This window comes from Daucus carota, chromosome 7 (genome assembly GCF_001625215.2).
Source record: "Daucus carota subsp. sativus chromosome 7, DH1 v3.0, whole genome shotgun sequence".
Lineage (NCBI taxonomy): Eukaryota > Viridiplantae > Streptophyta > Magnoliopsida > Apiales > Apiaceae > Daucus > Daucus carota.
In genome coordinates this window covers 26,520,693-26,541,219 of record NC_030387.2, presented here as the reverse complement: position 1 = coordinate 26,541,219, position 20,527 = coordinate 26,520,693, and the positions used below count along the sequence as shown (strand labels likewise).

At 32.3% G+C, this 20,527-nt stretch overlaps 1 protein-coding gene and 1 long non-coding RNA gene across 9 annotated transcripts; both read left to right on the top strand.

Annotated features, from left to right (window-relative positions):
• Positions 1–474: 474 nt before the first annotated feature.
• LOC108193649 (uncharacterized) lies at positions 475–7,241 on the top strand. The gene is made up of 12 exons (XM_017360395.2): positions 475–575; positions 1,589–1,924; positions 2,008–2,103; positions 2,187–2,276; positions 2,369–2,536; positions 2,886–2,954; positions 3,042–3,194; positions 5,804–5,862; positions 5,956–5,995; positions 6,081–6,279; positions 6,591–6,805; positions 6,886–7,241. Exons 1-12 carry the CDS (start codon positions 516–518, stop codon positions 6,997–6,999), a joined length of 1,599 nt encoding a protein of 532 aa, XP_017215884.1. The 5' UTR covers positions 475–515; the 3' UTR covers positions 7,000–7,241.
• Positions 7,242–16,707: 9,466 nt separating this feature from the next.
• Positions 16,708–20,334, top strand: LOC108195579 (uncharacterized). Of its 8 annotated transcripts, none has more exons than XR_010285442.1 (12): positions 16,708–17,288; positions 17,374–17,414; positions 17,499–17,514; positions 17,616–17,734; positions 18,232–18,288; positions 18,596–18,646; positions 18,819–18,889; positions 19,002–19,073; positions 19,180–19,257; positions 19,361–19,435; positions 19,715–19,839; positions 19,939–20,334. It is a non-coding gene; the product is annotated as an uncharacterized LOC108195579 (long non-coding RNA). The 8 variants fall into 8 exon arrangements; XR_010285441.1 differs by having other exon boundaries at positions 17,368–17,414; XR_010285437.1 differs by having other exon boundaries at positions 17,374–17,514.
• Positions 20,335–20,527: the final 193 nt, after the last annotated feature.

The following is a 20,527-nucleotide window of genomic DNA, read 5'->3' as shown; positions in this document are numbered from 1 at the left end:
TGGGTGAGAAGATATCATGTGAGATATGGTTTGAATACTTTAACGTTTTCATGTAATTTATATATGCTAAACTTGTTTAAGAATATATTGAACACATTTATTCCTCTTATTTATATTTGTCGTACATTACTTTAAAAGTCGTTATTGATTTCCAATACATATGAAAAGAGTAGTTACTAATTTACATTGAGTCAATGTAATTCTAAGAGGCATAGACTAATTTGTCTTTCTTTTGGCATATTAATTTATATACAATATGTTTTTCTGTTTGGTATGTAGAGTATAATCGGGTTAAAACTCTTTAAATTAATAATTATTAATTTATCGATAAATTAATAACTCTCTAAATTAATAAATTTCCATGGTCCCGAATTTATTAATTTATAGAGTTTTTACTGTAGTTTATTGGGTCGCTAAGTACCCGCAGAAAAAAGAGGGTTAAAAAAGTAATTACAGATTACTGCATAAAGTAACTTTTTTACTGAGTATAGATAAAGATAGATAGATACATATTGATGCCGATTAGGTTTTGTTGGGCTAGCCGCGTATCTGTAAATCTCAACCATCGGCTTTCGGTAACGCCTCTCGCACCCTCCCGCCCTCTCCTCCCCTCTCTCTCTCTCTCTATAGCATGACCACTTGACGAATGGAAGGATTCATAAGTCCACTTCTGTCTTGAATTTGGAATTATCACTTATCGAGTTTTATTGAATTTGAGTTATGTTTTGAGGGGATCGTGGACTGCTCAGATAGGATAAATTCATAATTTTCACTTATATGGATCTCATGAGCCAACTATTCTTGATATAATATAAATTTTTGGTACAAATTTAGGGCTAACTGTACGCATCCTGTGTAAAATGTGTACTAGATGAAAATGATGTTAAAACAGATAAATGCAAGCTCAGTCTTGTTCATGCTAGCTTGTTAAGAATACCATAAGAAAGCAAAGCTGCATATTGTCTGTTCTCTGCCCCTTCCCTCTAACTTGACCAGGCTTATTAAAGTAGTTAACACTTCAAACCCTGGGAGTACTGGAATCTGGTCCATTTGGAGACAACATCTTAGGAACAGAACTGTATTTGCTAGGTGCTACAAACTAGAAACCAACTGTATGCTTCTATATAAGTTCCCGGTGCTGGGTTCTGGTGGATGGCGGGCCTAGTTCTAGTATGAATTGTGGTTTATGTAGGCCTAATGACCTTTGCCTTGCCTTTTATGTTCACAAGCAAGTCAGTTGAATAATGTCATGCTCGAATTTTAGTTTGACCAAGTTGTTTTGGACTCAAACTCTAGTTTCATGATATACAATTTGTAATTCAACTTGATGAAAGTTAGATTAAATGGAATTCAAGTCGGATGTTATACACAATACTAAAATAAAAACTTGTTTAGTCTTGCGAGTCTTAGAAGCTGTGTAACTTGAAATTTGAATTTAGCTCGATGAATTTACATATAATTCTGCTTCATGTCATATTTCTGTCAAGCATGTGCCATAAGTTGTTATTTATCAGTTTTATTTTGCTGCTCTTCTACTTCAACCTTCTTTCTGATTTTTTTGTTTTTTTTGGCATTTCTTAACTTGTAGTTGGGGAAAAGTGAAAGAATACGTGGCAATATGATAAACGGCAGGCCAGTAAAAATCTCTAAAAATAATTCTCGCCCTTCTTCTGTTTACTCAAAGTTCGCTCCCCCGGAACTTCGATATCTTATTTTTAAAGGTTTCAATCCACCTCCTTTACCATCACCACCAGCACCACCATCAATCACGGTGCCACGTAGACCCTCATATCGTAAATCTCAAATCATAGTGCCTCATGATAGATTTCGAGGTGTTTATGTTAGCAAGGATAGGACGAGCTTGTATACCAAAAATTTGGTCCCAAATCTCTCCAACGACGGTGATGTCGTGGTTTCTGTTAAGGTCAGGGTTGTAAAATTTGTGATCGATATTAATTCGAACATTCTTGTTTTAATTAAATTTTGATTTTTTTAATTCAATTTCAGGATGATGATGGGACTGTAAATGAGTATAGAGAATGGGATCCGTATAGGTCAAAGTTTGCTGCTGCTATTCTTTGTGGTGCTGAAAATATATGGATCGTAAACCCCTAATCCTCAGCTAGCTCTACTCATATCAGGTTTAATTTGTCATTATTTCTTAATTATATCAATCTCTGATTCAGGAACCTGGTTGCCGAGTATTAGTGATTTGCTCGCGAGATGATGAACAATTTGGGATCACGATTTCACATATCTCTGATATTGTTGGACCTGTCAGTATTTTACTTCCCTCTCTCCTCTATATTGTATTCTCATCTGTTTATGTATCGTGTTCAGTCTACAATTCTTTGTTTTGATGCCGCAGGGAGGTATGGTTTATGTAGTGGACCACAAAAATGGGATGACTCTTGCAGACATCGCTGAAAAACGCTTCAATATTGTACCTATTATATGTTTCAATGTTCCAGAACATTATCGCATGCTTATTAATATGGTAGATGTGCTGTTCGCTGCTCCAAATGAACCTGGAGAGGTTTTTTTCTTATCCCCCCTCTCCCTCTCTTTTTAGTCTTCTGTTTTGTTTCATAACTATTACTATTGTCTAGTATAATGCAAAGCTTTTTCACTTTTTTTTTTATTAATACTCTTTCACCTTTATAAAATTGTTTCTAGTTATTTACATGTGAAATTGTTTCATATTATTTAGCAAAAATTGTTTCATATTATTTAGCAAAAATAAAAAATAAGAATTGTTTCACATTCGTATTGGATTGGCTTAAATCTGGGGATAGCCCCACCCCTAATAAACACCATAACAGAAAACATTTTTTCATTAAAGATTTTATTGCTTTTTGTAATTGTTTTTTTTTTTTACTTATTAGACCCAGGTTGCATATATAAATGCCCTGTACTTCCTTAAAACTGGTGGACATTACGTGCTCTTTGTCCAGGTTTGTTTTCTTTGATATCCTAGATATATTCTTTAAATAATATTTGTGTTTCTGAACTTTTTCTGAAACATGTTATGTCAATGACAGGCTGATTGTATTGAATCAAGAAGCCGTGGTGATGCTGTGTTCAGTTCTATGATCAGACCTAAAGAGTTTGAGTTCAAGCGAAAGCAGCGAGTCACTCTGGAACCATTTGACAGAGACCATGCCTATCTTTTTGGTGATTTTCGCACCATTGAGGTGACCTCGTCTTTATCCTTAAACCCATAGTCAACTATTAAAAATGTGTAAATACAATGAGATGTGATGGGACGAGTCATTCTGACAAAATTACACAAGGCTAAAATTATCTAAGAGAACAAATATGGAGAAGGTAGTAATGCGCATTGCTATGAATTGAAGATGGTGGATTTAGAGTGACACAGTCACTCCATTGACTACAATCAGAATCACTTGCCCGATGAATCACAAATACTCCACCCTTCTCTATTTATGCTAATTGTTTCCTGCGTACCTGCATAAATAACTCCGTAATTAAATATCATAGGACAAGCCCTTATATCTCTCCTATTTATTTATATAGATATTTAAATTGAATCCCTTATTCACCTACATGATCAAATGTTTGACATAATCCCCTGTTTTCATCCCCTCCTTGAATTTTATGGATATACTAATTAAATTAAAACTAGTATTTGTTTGCCTCGCTATGCTACTGCCCTATAATGTTTGGGTGTAATACTGAAGTTCAATTCAAAAACTAATAAAAGAAGTATTCTATTTGCCTGTACGTTAGTTCCTAGGCCCTAGCAACATCCATATTTAGATCCAACAATAGGTGACGTGTTTAGTCTGCTTTGCAGTTATGTCTTCTTAGCATGCATAATAGGTTAATTTCTTATAAATTAGAAAAATTTTGATATGTCGTTCATAATTAAAAAAAATGTTTACTTAATTGTTCAATGTAATCTGCAATTTCTTGTTATGTGAGTTTAGATTCATAAATTGCAACCTAATACAAAAATTATATTTTTAGCGATTCCTAGTGCGACCTATCATAGAGTAGAGGCTTTCAGTGTACACATTTATAATTTAGATGAGATTTAAGCAAAAGGCTTTAGGTCTTTGAAATTGTTTTTTTTTGGGGGGGGGGGGGGGGGGGGGGGGGGTAGACCATTTAGCATTTCTTAAAAAACTACACAGATACTAACATCATCTTCACTGCGAGCCTGAGTTTTTTATTGGAACTGGAAAAACCGAAAACCAAATTGGCCTTTTTTTGAAACCGAACCGGACCGAATTATTATTTTAAACCGAACCGAACCAACCGAATTATTTCGGTTCGGTTTCGGTTTATAAAACCAAAAATTTCAAAAAACTGTATCTTGACTTTAAGTCAATAAACCTCAGTCAACCAAGCTTCGCAATTTAACATACTAATATTCATACATAAAAAAAAATATCACTTGATGCACCACTGAAAATAACAAATCAAAACTAGGAAGTTTAAAGTTTAAATTCAAATAAATAGGACCAAGAGTAGCAACTGGCAAGTCAAAATTTGAGTGGTATATATTACATTTGCAGTCTTACAGATCTACACTGAAATTCAAAAACAAATGATATGCAGTGCTTGCGACCTCAGTACTCTCTAATCTCAGTCTGCATCTGCAGATTCTGCACCATACAATCTCCAGCCTCAGCCTATAAGCGGTTTAGCCAAGTCGAATTTCTACAAATATGTAAATTAAATATTGGTTAGTAACAGGATTATATGAAATGTTAGCAGGCCAGATATAAAAAGAAACTACAGGCCAAATTGGTACAGATGTGGCCTACTTCGACATGCCTAACATTTGTCAAAGCTAAAATATATCAATGCCTATATTTACCAGATGTCTTCAAGGAAGACAGGCTATTGTCGAATCTGTATAAACATATACGTTCACAAAAAGTCTATACCAAAGACAAACTATCAGCTAATCTGTGTATATAAGCACAACCACAAGCTCACTGCTAAAGTTACTTGGGTTTTGGGAATAGAGAGAGAGCTTACCAAGTAAAAACAGGTTTGGCAGTGAGCAATTGAAAAGTATTTAGTATCTCTGTTTAGAGGTTTTTGCAGGAGAACTGCAAGCTTACTGGTACCATAGTTATTTACATATGTTGTCCAAAGTAATTATATATAGGCTTTTAGCCTTGTATTGCCTGGATCTGGACAATTGAGTATCTGTCTCTGGGGACTCTCTTGTATGATGTGAAACTGAGAATAGACACATTTCTGGTTTGTGGCTAAATTTATAATTGCTTTTATATGCTAAATTTTCTTACCCTGAACCAAATTGTTAACTATAATTAATCTATTTATAGAACTTAATCTATTATTCTATGATATAATAAGAGTTCCCAAACAATCAGGTATTAGTTTATAGAACTTACTGTATTCCTAATGTAATGATGTATATAAAATATTCTTTTTATATTTAATAAAAAGTTCGGTTATTTTTTGTTTTAGTAGACATATCCTTTTCCTTAGGGTTGTAACTTGTGTGAACTTATGACGTCAAAATCAGATCCTAAGAATGAGTGTATGACTAATATTAGTTAGTTCTTATGTACAGGTTGTGCTCTGTTTTATGTTTTTTTAAGTTTTTGTTTGTTTAGGTGTATATTGTGATTTTGGATCAGTAGCCATTCACTTGGGGGATAGGTTGTGTTGTTATTGGTGAATCTGGAATTCTTGATCCATTTGTTTGTCTGTATGATTGTATTTGTTGTTGAGCTCGGGGCTTTTCTCAAGACATACATGTTGAACTCACAGTGCAATTTATCTTATAATGTCACTTCAGATGGTTGACCCTAGCTGTTTAGTGGCTCTTAAGTTTTGGACTGCACCGAGGTTATATAGGTACCATTTTTACCGCTCTCAAGTTTTAGTTCTTAATGAAGATTGACTAATACAAACTCTGGTTTGTTTATTTTCTTCATTTTGTGTTTGTAGGGGTGATAGGGAGCATGTTACTATTTATGAACAACTTTGGGTAAACAATCAGATTTCATGCACTTCATTATTTTTGTTCACTTTCTCCATATTTGACTCTTTATTCTCTTTTATTTCTACTAAAGGACTTGCCAGTTTATCTGTTGTTTGAATCCTCCTGTGGATATGCTCTCTTGCAAGCTCATGACATGTTGAAGGTTGAGAGAAATTATCTAGCCATTGAGGAGTATATCAGTCGCTTTGATGATTTCTTTGAGCTTATAGCTTATCAACCTTTTAAATCTACTGATGAAGCTCTAGTTCACCTTAATGCTAATTGCAAAGGTATGTTTCTCAATGAAATTGTATAAAAAAATGTCTGGATCATTTCATGTGACTTTTTCTTTTGAGCTTGAAAGTGTTCACTGTTTAGTTTTCATTCTCCGTCAGGACAAATATAGTAACATCACCCTCATTGAAAGAACTAGTTATAAGACTTGAATCTTACAAATCTTTAAGAAAAATAGGGGTCTTGAGAGCAAATTAGTCAGTTAGAAAGATTATTGTTACTTTAAATGCTCGCCTTGTTATTATTTTTGTCTATTTGTAAGGAATATTGTAATTAAATAGCTATGCTTAATTATTTTTTTATGTAGGGATTGTGTACAAGCAAATGCTAGACTTTCTGGTGTTTAATCTTCCAACACCGATGGAGGGTGGTAAACACTGTTATTCACTGGCACTTGTTAGTGGAGGCATATCAGAGGATATAATAAACAAAACCAAAATTGCTTGCCAGGCAAATTTGTTTCATGTTGATATACTTCGTGGTGTGCGGATGCATATTGACAAAGTCATCAACGATATTAAGGTACTATATTTGTTAATATTATACTCTGATTTTAAGTAGTGGATGGCTCGTTATTAAATTCAAATTTGTGGTTTTTGTAGCCAGGAGACTTGGAAAAAGCGCAATTAGATCTCGCTCGAAGTTACTGCAGGCAAAAGCTTATATCACCAGATGAAAAAAAGCCAAAAAAAGAAAAGAGACAGATCTCAGGCTAGTATCCCATTGAGAAGAAATCCACCGAGGAAGGAGCGGGCAGTTGCCAAGTAGTTTGTAGTAATCTGTAAAGTTAAATGATAAATGCTTTATTTGAATGTCTCTTTTTGTAGTAGTTTGTAGTAATCTTTTTGTTTGATGTCTATGGGTGCGAATAAATAATAACCCTCCTGTCACTTAAACTAAACGTATATTCAAAGTTGCAAAATATTCTGAATATAAATTCAAATAATTTTAACGTTAATGCCTGGTGGGTTGCCCGGGATTCGATTTATTTAAGAATATCAATTTTACGAGAGAAGAATAAATTTAAAAATTCATTTATGAGAGAAATCTAAGTCATATATATCATTAGGATTTTTTTGTTAGCTATTAAAAGCAAAATTGTTATGTAGTCATGAATATTTTTTTATATTTTGTTGATAGTTAAATAAATATAGAATGTATCGAACTAACAAAGATTTTACGGCTGTTTTTTGTTTTGCCAAATTTAAAGCGAATTTTATTAATATTTATAAAGCGATTCAATCATGACAAGTCCTCGATTGATTATTTTATTTAATCAGGTTGAAAAATGTGCTAAATAATTAACCATTTTATTTCTGGATTGTTCAACTTACTGAATATAAATATTCTAAAAATTAAAAATGAAACCTACATTTTTTCTGAAAACAACAATTACATAATTGACTCTCACGGTAATTCTCTGGATCGTACAAATTTCAGAAAACCCACTTTCAAAAATTGAGTTTAAAATATCATGTTATGAACAGATAGTAATGAAAATAATGAGATTTTTTCTTTTTTTCAAATAAAATGTTTGAAATTAATCAGAAAGCAAAACGGACACAAATTTTTATTATAATTATCCATTTTTAAAAACTGTTTTTCATATTTATAAATAATTAACCGTTTTGTTCATAATATTTTTTGTATCTGTATCTTTTACATTAGTTGTTGAATTCTCTGGAAATTCTTTTCATCGGGCAGGGGGCGTTTAGAAATATTATGAACATGTTAAAAGACTAGTTACAGGTCGATTCAGTTAAATCTAAACCCGAATATTTTTCAAACTTAATATTTAATAAAGTTAATGACACTTTGTACCACCTAACTTTGACCCAAAAACAGTTTAGCACCTAGATTTTGAACTTTCACAGGTTGCCATCCATAGTTTACAATCTCTTGCAATGTGTAACATCTGCTAATTTTTCTGTTAAAAAAAGAGAGTTAACATTAAGTGACAAAGGGGTATGCTGGTAAATGCATGCATGGCAGAGTGTATTTAAATAATATATATATATATATATGAGTAAAGTTCTATGGAGACTACTTTTATTGGAGACCGTGGAGACCACTTATGTTCTGCAATCAAAACACTATAAAATACATTATTTTGTGAAGTATGTTCAACAAATATCATGTATTCATTAAAATTGTTGAAGATCATCTATGTTTCATAAGTATATAATGTATGTTCTGCAAGTTGAACAATGTCCTGCAAACTAAATATATTTCGTAGAATATAACATTTTGTAATGTTCTACATGCGAAACTTATATGATATTCAAGATTTTAAAGTGAAATAATGATTTTGTACAACATGATGTGCAAAACTATACGTTTTGCAATGTTTTTATGCAATATTTCACTTGCAGAACAAAAGTGGTCTCCACGGTCTCCAATAAAAGTGGTCTCCATAGAACTTTACTATATATATATATATATATATATATATATATATATATATATATAAATATTTAGTTATAATATTAACCATTTAAAAATAAAATTATGTTGTGATAAAAAATTTAAATTTATAACAACTACTTTAATTGTTTAAAAGATAACAGTGTGTATATTAGTTTCTAACAACTATTTTACCCCTGTGACCCCTCAAAGTTTATGTATTATAGTTTGAAATTATTTCTGAACACACACAACGATAAAAAATTAAAATAATTTTAAAATATTATAAATTTAAATTTTTATCCCAACATAATTTTTTTAAATGATTAATATTATAACTAAATATTCAAATGTATATTTTTTAAATACACTCTACCATGCATGCATTTACCGGCATAACCCTCTGCCACTTAACGTTAACTCTATTTTTTAACGGAAAAGTGAGCAGAGGTTAGACATTGCAAGAGATTGTAAACTATCGATCGCAACCTGTCAATCTAAATGTTAAACTGTTTTTGGGCCAAAATTAGGGGTACAAGATGTCATTAACTCTATTTAATATCGGGTGTATCATAACTAATATCGGGTTTTTTTTTGTGGTGGTGGGGGGCTACTTATGTGCTTTTGAGCACTGAGTTACGGTCCTACTTCCGTTCTATTCATTTTTATTATACATTTTCATTTTGGAATGTTTTAACATATTTATATTATAATATCCACTATTTTCTTTCACTATTTCTATTATATAATTATATAAAATATTATTATGCTCACTATTTTTCTTAATTATCTCAAATTTATTATTAAATATAAATTTGTGCCACCACTTTACATACGTTCATATAACTTCATTCTTTTTGTTACATATTTTATTGATATATGTGTCCAACCAAATACTCTCTTTGTTTGTTAATAAGAGTCATCTTGATATTTTACAAGTAATTTGAAGTGTGAAAAAAACACTTCTATATGTTATTTTTCAATTTTTTCAGTTAAATATTTAATATCTATATTTTCATTCAAGAAAAAAATTTAGAAATAATATACATAAGAATATTTTTTATATCTTAAATTACATGTGAAAAATCAACTACTCTCGTTACGGGACACGGGACGGAGAGTATATGGAGTATATACAAGCAAGTAGTAGTTTGCAGTTATGGCCACGGTTAAAGCCTAGACCCAAACCCTTAAGAGATCGAGGTATGGGGTTGGAATGAGAAATCGGGTTAAGGTGGTATGGAGATAAGGTATCATTTTTGATACCACGTGTTTGGTTGAGTGTTGGAATGAATAATATATTAAATTTAAATATTTTTAAATTATTTTTTTTATTGATGAAAAATAATTTTATAATTTTATTTTTATCCAATTTTGAGGAGTTGATTTAATTTTGTGTCAAACATTTGATGTAATTGTATATAAAATAAAAAAATATTTGATTCCACATATCCATGTTTCATACCCACCTCTCTACGAATAAATTTTTCAACCAAACATCAGGTATGGGTTTGGAATGAACCAAACCCATACCTGATACCTGAAAAGCCTGAACCAAACGACCCCTAAGACCGACTTTTTCAATTTAAAATGGCAAAAACTGAAGCCAAAGCCAGGCGTAACAAATCATCAGTCCACGCAATGCTACGCAGAAATAGAACAAATATGATAGAAGTTAGAGTATTTCCCTCAACACTGAATTAGAATGAGAGGTTCACCACAACATCCTTGCATGCAAGGGGAGCTCGCTCGATTCGCAGATTGGTCCGACTCGTAATTCACTTCTGACCCCGTCTTCGATAGCCCGACCCTAGTGATGTTAATTGTGGTTACATCCATAAGTAGCTTGGTCCATCTTTCTTCCATTTCATATATGTCTGAGGATCAAGTCACTTTTCAAATAAAATATAAAAAATTGATTTTTAAAAATTTAATGTACATTCATTTCCAACAACATTCTTTATATTCACTCTCTAAATAATATTTTATTATTAAATTACTTTTATTAAATAAAAATACAATACAAGAGTGAAGAGAGAAAGTGGGTCTTTGTATTATTTTATAATAAAATATAACTTAAGAGTTGGTGGTAGACTCTTAAAAGAGAGCAGAGAGAAGAAACTCCTAGTATTTTAACGAGTATCTAAGAGTCTATTGGAGCTACATTTTTGTTAATACTCTCTATTTTTTAATTTAAGAGCTTATTTGAAGAACTTGTCGGAGATGCTCTTATATTATTCTTTCCTTACCAAAAAAAAGTTATATATATGGAGTAAAAAGTATTATTTGATGATTTATTCGGTTTCCCAGTAAAATATAACATTAGTTTAGAAAAATACTGTCATCTTACCACAAGGGGGGAATCTCGCATAAATAAATAAAATAAAGCTAATATTATTTAATCCCATCCAGTAAGATAATTATTAACATATGCTAGTAGCTACTGCTAAAGTGGAATCAAAAGCTGAACATTCTCACTTGTCAACTTTTCTCATGGCTAGTCACTGACTTTTCCACTTTCATCAATATGACAAAGTCTCACTTTTCTATATATACTAGAATAATACATTGTCCATTTTTTTATTTTGCTCAAAAAATATATTGCCATTTTACATGTTTTGAATGGAATTTTTAAAGACAAGAAATTTAGCATCAACCTAAAATCTAATTGACTAATTGTCTATAACAAATTGGTCAAGTTGACAGGAATTTGGTTCACTCGATCTTGAAAAGCAAGGGCATTTTGGTGACATGATCCTAAATAATTTTTAAAAATGTGTCGTGATATCTACTAAAGATTTTTTTTTAAAAGACACGGAGTTTACCAAAGCGTTGTTTTATTGAATAACTGATGTAACATTCGAGATAAATTAGGAAAAATCAGAATTATTCTCACTCAATAAGTTGAGGAGATCGTACTATGAACATATAAATAAGAGGTAATTGCATATCGCACCCCCTAAGTATCGTTCAAAAACGATATTGTACCCATACTTTGAGAAACTCAACTCGCACCCCCTATCTTTACATTTCACGAACAAAACGCACCCCTTCCGTTAAATTCCGTTAAATTCCGTTAACTTCCGTTAAAATACTCCTTCCGTCTCAATTTACATGTCCTTTTTGCTTTTCGCGGGGTCAAATTGACTAATTTTTGACCGACTATTAGAAAATATTTATTTATTATTTTAGGAAATAGAAAGTTACATATTAAAATAAATTAGATTTACTTTTTTGATGATTTTTTTTTTTTAAAATTTTGTTTAATTAAGCTATCCCCAAGTCAAAATGATTTTACATATCAAATTTTTGTTTGATAAAAGTGTATATTTTATAAAAAATATCACATAATATTTATTTTTATATTTAAAATAGTTTATATTTTAAGTACTTAATACACATACCACTAAAAATTTAAAATAATTTGATATGTAAAATCATTTTGACTTGGGGATATCTTAATTATAAAAAAATTAAGAAAAAAATATCACCAAGAAGTGAATTTAGTCTATATTAATATGTAACTTTCTATTTCCTAAAATAATAAATAAATATTTTCTAATAGTTGGTCAAAAATTAGCCAATTTGACTTCTCGAAAAGTAAAAAGGACATGTAAATTGAGACGGATGGAGTATTTTAACGGAAGTTAGCAAAGGGGGGTGCGTATCGTTCTTGAAATGTAAAAATAGGCTGTGCGATTTGAGTTTCCAAAAGTATGGGCACAATATCGTTTTTGAACGTAAGTTAGAGGGTCCGATTTGCAATTACTTGTATAGTGACTTAACGGAGTTAACGGCGTTAACGGCAGAGGAGTGCATCTCGGGTTTGAACTGTAAAGATAAGGGGTGCGAGTTGAGTTTCTCAAAGTATGGGTACAATATCGTTTTTGAACGATAGTTAGGGGGTGCGATATGCAATTACCTCTATAAATAATGAGTATTGAATGAGAAGGAATAATAAATATGAACATGCAATACAAGAACCACAGCCTCACAGAGTCACAGCCTCACAGGAACTTTGAAAAACAGTGTTGTGGACATCATGAGGACAGGAATTCAGGAATTCTCCTACGTTGCACATCAGAAACTTAAACGTTTAGCGCTCTCTCTCCCCCTCTAGATTCTTTAGTTTCTTTTTTTCACGTCTCATTCATTTTTTTATATTACAAATTTTCCCTAAATAATCAACGGATCCCACCATTTTTCCACTTTTTCTTCCTTTTCACACTATTTTTACTCTACTATCTCCTTTTTATATATTAAAAATCAATGGATCCCACCACTTCATCCATTTTTTTTTCTCTTTTCCACTGCTTTATACATATTTCTTAATTTACGTGCCCAAACTCAATGTAAAAAATTGAGTGGGAAGGAGGAAGCATGTTGCTAGGTCCTTGCTCACGATCCTAATCACTATATCAACATTCAATAATCACACGGTCACATGGCCTGTTTGTTTGCCAGTGTGGATTCTGCTTTTCTCAACCTGTTTGTGAAAAAAAGGAGAAACATTTTTAGGAAAACTAAGAATCCTACCTTTTTTCCCACAGCTTCTGCTTCTTTTCTAAATATTTTATTAATTTATTTACTTCTCACTTTCGCTCCACTTCTCTATTTTAAGTAAGAAGTCACTTTTTTTAAATTTACCCAAACGACCCCATATATTTAATGATGTACGATGTTTGTTGTTGAAGGATGATACGAATCATGGTACTCCATCCGTCTCAGTCAATATAGTATACACAGAAGACGGAGACGCGGCACGAATTTTAATATTTTAATAAAATATAGTTGCGCAATTTATTTTTAAGATTTTCTTTTTCTATAAAATTATAATTGTTATATTTTCATACAGAGAAAGACAATTTCAAAAATAAATTGACAGTGGGAAAAAAACGCATATAATTGATTGGGACATAGAAAAAGAAACGGGGTCATAAATATTATATAATCGTATAATACTATTTTTGATATGTACAATAGCTTAAGTATGATATAAAAAGTCCCGAATTTTTATATAACTGCCAATTTGGTATCAAATATATTAACGGGTGTTATTAGGCAGATACTAATTTTATACTCGGTATGATATAAAAATCTAATTTTGTGTCAAAAATAATTCACACAGTCACGACTCTCACGTGCAGCATACAAGTCTCCACTTGAATTTGTATTTAACCTAATTTTAAATTCGGTTTTTCTATTGGCTCCCATCTCATGATAATAGTGGACCCTCCTGCAAATACACCAACCACACCAATCAAAATATCACAAATACAAAAATTTCCGCGCTTAACATATGCCCATAACACACACCGGCCAAACCGTTTTAAATTTTGTATTCACAAATTTCATCAAACTTATCAAACTTATTCAAATCCTTCTGAGTTTGTCTCAATAAATGCCTTTCTTCCAACAGTTTCTGAAAACCTCAATAATTTCACCCCCTTCCATTCACAGACCCAGCCGCCCCACTTTTCTCCGCAATCCAAAGCTCCCAGTCTATATGAGTACAAATTTATCAAAATCATTTCTTTTGACACTCTGGAATTTAAAAAACTCAAATAAATACTTCAACAAATAATTTTAGCTACATTAATCACTCGCAAAACAAACCGAAACATTGCATTACATAAATACATTTGGTTATGACAAAAGAAAAAACAAACAATTTGTTAATACAAAAACACCTTTCTTCCAATAATTCACACATTCATTTTTTTTAAAATAATGCACTTGGTTGTATTAACTTGCTTCACATCGAATAAACTCAGGAGCAGCAGTATAATGCCACTCCATTGGACCTGACATAGAAAACACAATTCGAGCTAACAAGTGAGCCACAGTGTTCGCAGATCGATACTCAAATACTACTAACACTTCACTAAAGTGTTTTAACAACCTGACACAATCATCTATAACAGTATGGAAATTGAAATTTCCCCCATTTCTTTTAACTGCGTCTACCACTAGTTTAGAGTCTAGTTCAAAAATGCAGCGCTGATTTCTCCAAGTTTTAATCCATATCAGAGTCTCCTTCAAACTCGAAGCTTTTGCTTCCCTTGCATGTATACTCCCTCGGAAACTATTACTCCTGGCTCGTATGAACTCACCCCGATCATTCCGAACTACACAGCCAACCCCTTCTTCTCCGGTCTGGCTTCGACAAGCAGCATCAACATTGATTTTAACCCAACCGCGGCTACACCAACTCCTGTTCTGTTTCTACATACTGCCCGTTCCTCCACCAACCCTCTCTTGACTTTGCTGCTAGTCTTGAAACATAACCATGGCCATAGAACGTATACCAAACACAGATATACATTTCTTATTCCACACCCATGTATTACGTCTTGTCCACAAACCCCAGCAAAATAGCCTGATCTTCACCCACCTCTCTCGAGCACCCACCTTGAACTCCCTTATCAATATGTCCTTCACCGTCATCCCAGGCTCAAAATTTGATAGCCCCTGCAACCCCACATCAGCCCACAATGTCTTGGCAAAGCTACAAGTAAAAAGCGTGTGACTGGCTTCTTCTACTTGTGTTTGACACCAAGCACACATTCATAAATTAAACACAACTAGCTTTTTTGCAGTCGTGACAAATTTCACGGGTTTAACATGAGTCAATACCCGAACCACCACCCCCGCATATCAAATAAACTTTTGATTTATGTTGAAAATCATTAAAAAAACATCATAATTTTGAAAATAACGCATTGATAATAAATAGTGCATTCAACACATTTGTAACTGGGGACTGAGGTTCAACATTGGGTGTAGAACATTAATTATCATTGTGTTGAATATGTTTATAGAGATGCTTAAACTATACCTCCGGAGTTTGGGTAGTATCTAGAAAGATAAATATTGGTTATATAATACGTTTAACTTAGTTTTTACATAAAAGATTAGTTTATGTACTTCACCAACACAATTTTAATCGATGTTCAACAAAATATCTTAAAAAAATGTTGAACTCAACTTATATATGTGTTGAACAAAAAAAGTTAATAAGTTTGTACCAGAACCCTCCTCTATATATATATATATATATAGGCTAATGATCAAATAGAAACCACTCTTAAAATAAAAACTAGAAACCAATTTCCCTACCACTATTTATAACTACGGGTATCACTAATTTATACTGCACTAATCACTGTTTTTATATAGTATGTAAACAGCGATTTTTATTATCAAAATTGAGAAAATCTACTTATCTAAACTATTGATAATCGATTATAGATGATCAATTTCATCCGTAGGAAGGTTCTTGGAGGTAGGAAGCCGCAAGAGAAGTTGTATGATGATGGTAAGTAGTCGTTAGTTTTGTAAGTTATGATGGAAAGTGTATGTGACTATTGGTGATGATAGACAATGGTGGCAAGTCATAGAAACGTCTAGTAATGGTGGTAAGATGTCCATTATTACGATTTAAGTGAAGATGATAGTCATATACGTTGCATATATGTGTATATATATATTTATATTTGCGAGATATGCTATGTATAAATTAGTGATATGTTATGTACAAATTAGTGATTTCTGTAGTTGAAAATAGTGATAAAAAACTGTCCAGAAACTGGTTTCTAGTTTTTAGGCTAATTTGGTTTCTATTGGAGTATGACTCTCTATATATATATATATATATGGGTCGCGCTTAAAAGAGAACCAGTCCTTAAAATAGAACCATAGAACCACTAAGGTTCCGCTGCAGAACCCTAAATTTTAAATAGATTTTTAGGATCTAAATCTAGATACATGTTTTTTTCATATTTTTTTATCGTTGTGTGTGTTCAAAAATAATTTTAAAATATAATACATAGATATTGACATTTTTTTGCATGTGAAGTTCTGCTGCAGAACCCTAACTACTAATGAAGTTCTGCTACAGAACCCTGCCTTATAAGGTAAGGGTTTTATGGTTCTCTCTCTAGTGATTCTCTCCTGAACATGACCCTATATATATTACTACTATATATGTTAAGTTTACAAATTTTATGTTCATAATATCAGTACTATATATGTTAAGTTTACAAATTTTTTAGCTCATAATTCAAAATATCTGTATATTTATATTTATTATTCTCCCAAAAGTTATAAATAATTAAAATAACACTTTTAGTCATAAAAATTAAAAATTAATAATTCAAATAATTATATGATCAAAGCATCTTGCCGTATGTATTTGGTCGATATATTAAATGTCCCCCAATAGTTATATGTTAGTCTTGTGAAAATAATCTATATAATCCTAATTTGTGAATACAAACAAATTGGAAAAAGACCTTTTCTGTCCTTCCACTTTTTTCTCAATACATACAAACCTGTGTCTATTGTGGTCATTTTAGTTTAATTTGGGTGCTCCAGATCAAAATGGGTCAAATCCGACTTGAATGCGGTTCTTTTCCCAGATCAACCGGGTTCACCCGTATACACTTGGATCAACACATTCTAAACAACTTCTTCCAACTGATCCCACCATTTTAGCTACCATGATTTTATGTGTCATTAATTCAAATTCTTCCGCCTGGTTTTCGAACTGAAGCCATAATCTCTTTTCGTCCGAGGAAAGCAAATTCCATGGATGCATCTGGTATGCTTAAACAACTCTGTCAATGTTTCTTTATGTTCATGTCTTCCATGATTTTCGCATGTAGTTAACAATCAAGTAGGAAAAGATCTGCTTTGTGTTCTGTCTCGCCTTCTTCTAACCATGGAAGTGAGTGTTATAACCATATCAATCAATAATCATACCAGTTCTCCTTCATTATAGCCATGACTTATGCTATGTGATTCTTTGCAGTTAATGGAAAACAGAGGTTTGTATTGTACGTTTTCTTTTTCTTTCACACTGAGTGAATCATTTATTTGTATCATTGTCTTAACGGTGATTTTATTTGTGTTTAATTTGGTCCAGCAGATATTTTCTCAAATACTCTCATCTGTCAATTGGTTGATTTCATAGTGTTTGGATGAATGCATACAAGATGTTTGGATGTCTCCGTCTTCACTCTTATCAACGCTAAAGATACATACAAGGTGTTTGATTTAAGTTTTCAGTGATTTGAATGTTTGATTTAAATTTTTATATATTTATTTTTTAAGTTTGCATATTGCCTTCTTGGACTTGGTATTGTATCCTTCCTTCTAGGTAAGTCAGAATTAACATCTGACAAAAAGTTGAAAATAGAGGCACCAGTGTGATTATAATGGTTCTATCCTCTTATTATATAATTGTGTTATCAATGAGGTTGAAAGAAAAAATGAGTGTAATTTATATGTCATGTTTGTTTATTTTCATTTTAAATTTGCAATGCTAATATTTCTGTTTCCTACTTCGTTTGTAAGAATTGCTGCTAATAGTTCTGGTTGGGTATTGGGGTTTTGGAGGATGGTTTTTGGTTTTATTTTTTTTGATGTTATATATGTAATTTTGACTTGCGTATTTTAGTTATATTAATTAAGTCATTAGGATGTTTAGCTGTTGTAGCATGCAATCTCGTGTGTAAGTATCAACCTTTGATTTTGTTTTACAGGTTAGACAATAAAGAGCGGCAAAAAAATCGCTTCTTTCAGTCTCCATATTCGTGCAGGTAAATCATTCCTAACTTCTTAATCATGAGAATATGGTTACACAGATTATAATTCTGTATGACTCGGTCTCTGGTGGATCATGCGAAGATCATTTCAAAATCAGCGGCTGTTAAAGCTCCCCATGATTTCAGCCACCTCTTTCTCAATGATTTTTAAATTTCATTAACCCAGGCTCATTCGCATCTTCCCCTGCATTGTTCTGATCATACTTCTTATGTTTATTTCATCGTGTCATGAGATTTGCGTGTTTTGGTTGCGTTCTTGACAGGAAGTTTTAACTGATTGTTCTGTTATTTTTACAAACAGGTCGTAAGCGCATCCCTCTAGGTGCTATTTCTCCTTCCTCCACAAGAACCGGTGAGTATGAATCATCATTGCTATAGATTTTTGTACAATCAATTGTTTGACTACCTTCTGGTAATGCTATTTTCTACTTGCATTTTCTAACAATGATCCTTCAGACTCCTCTAACTTTATCATGTAAACAGTTCTCACCTAATGTTGACAGTTGTAATCAATTTTACTGCAGTTTCACGTCTTGGAACTCCAACTCCCACCAATATTTCTTGCCAAATTCCATTACATTCTACCCAATGAACAGTTAAAATACATTTTTTTTTATCTCAGGTATTTATATTTGCTCATAATATCTTTATAAACCTGATCTTCCCTTTATACATTCTTATTATTTTCTCTCGAACTTACAACATAGGTTCCAATAATCTAAATCGCTCTGAAGTCAATCATCCAGTCCATGGGTTTCAGACATCAACTCAAACCTCATGTATGATAATGCGTCATTTTCTATCCATGACGTTTAATATAAATTATAACTCTGTATTTTTAGTATACCGTATTTTTGAGTATTTCATTGTTAACTTCGATTTCAGGTTCCAATACTACACCTGGTACTTGGTCTCAAATCACTAATCGAAGTCATGGAGTCAGGAATTCAACTCAGACAGAAGGTATTCACTTTTATCAGGCTGAAACAATTGAGAAAGATACTGTCTCAGAGATTTATTATGTGAACTTGAATCCATAAACATTGTTATTACTTCTTCTGCTCAGGCACTACCGGTCTTGGTGGTAGTCAAGGATATCTGCCACCATCATAGAGGCGGCTGCATGACATTGATCTTTCTGGTAAGTATCCCAGTTAACCATTTACGAAAAGTTGATGTATATATTCAATACTGAGAGTTGGAATTTTGTTAAAATTAGGCCCCAGCCCACATGTTTTAATTAAGCTATCTTGGAAGGTTTTATTGGACCATTGTTAGAACTATAGCTTCTGCATTTATTAAATTTTATTTACATATGATATTAATATATAAATTGGAGAAGAATGACCTCCACTTCTCTATAAATATGAATTTCTACTATTTTTTCTTTGAATTTCTTTCGCTTCTTTTATTTGCCCAGAGTGCAGTTTCATCCCAGTGCGGAACCAAATAAGCTGTAAAATATAGCTCAGTGATATGATCAGTAGTTTAGCACAAGCTGATTCTGCGGACACCTCTGACTCTTCATATGATGCTCCAAACGTGGTATACATTATAATCTTATGGGACAGAATATGACATTAAATTTTGAGCTGTGATTTAAGGTTCTGTGGTTTTATGTAACCGATGTAATGTTTTTTACAGTATGCACTCAGGTTAGTTTATATTGCTGTTGGAGTTGGAGTAGCTGCTTCCATTACATGATCATCAGTTTTCTGCTTCAAGGGAGAACAAGGATCCCACTACTGAAAAATTCTCTAGCCGGCAGATTCACAGGTTCCATCTGGAGCGTACTTTTCCATATGATGAACACATAGTTTTGATTATATAGTTTTCTAACTAATAATTACTAAGCATGGAACAAAGGTCATTTAAAATAAACTCCTGCCACGAATGTTGGAGTATTTCTTCAGAGTAATTTGAGTGATGAAAAAGAGAATAAGAACCTCCAAAATATACCCTATCCATTTTTGAGTGATTGAGATCAAAACTTTGTTTACTATATGTTTTTTGTCTAATTATATGTTGTCCTTAGTTTAACCTTGGCCACATTCTTAGAAATTATGCATATATTTTCAGATTTTGTCCGTTTCAGCTGAATATTCTGGTATGATCCATCAGAGCGTGTAAGGCGCTAGAATAGCTCAACTGATTTTTATGGTTTGCCAAGAATTCTATTCTTCACTCATTTGTCCATATCGATTATCACTCACACGAAAAATTTGTAGCCACA

What these genes read in the sequence shown, in the direction of transcription:
- LOC108193649 (XM_017360395.2), top strand. Translation starts at nt 516, where the DNA reads ATGCCGATTAGGTTTTGTTGGGCTAGCCGCGTATCTGTAAATCTCAAC. An exon ending in GTGATTTTCGCACCATTGAG is followed by an intron (nt 3,195 to 5,803) that starts GTGACCTCGTCT and finishes ATGTCACTTCAG; the next exon opens with ATGGTTGACCCTAGCTGTTT. An exon ending in ACTGCACCGAGGTTATATAG is followed by an intron (nt 5,863 to 5,955) that starts GTACCATTTTTA and finishes TTGTGTTTGTAG; the next exon opens with GGGTGATAGGGAGCATGTTA.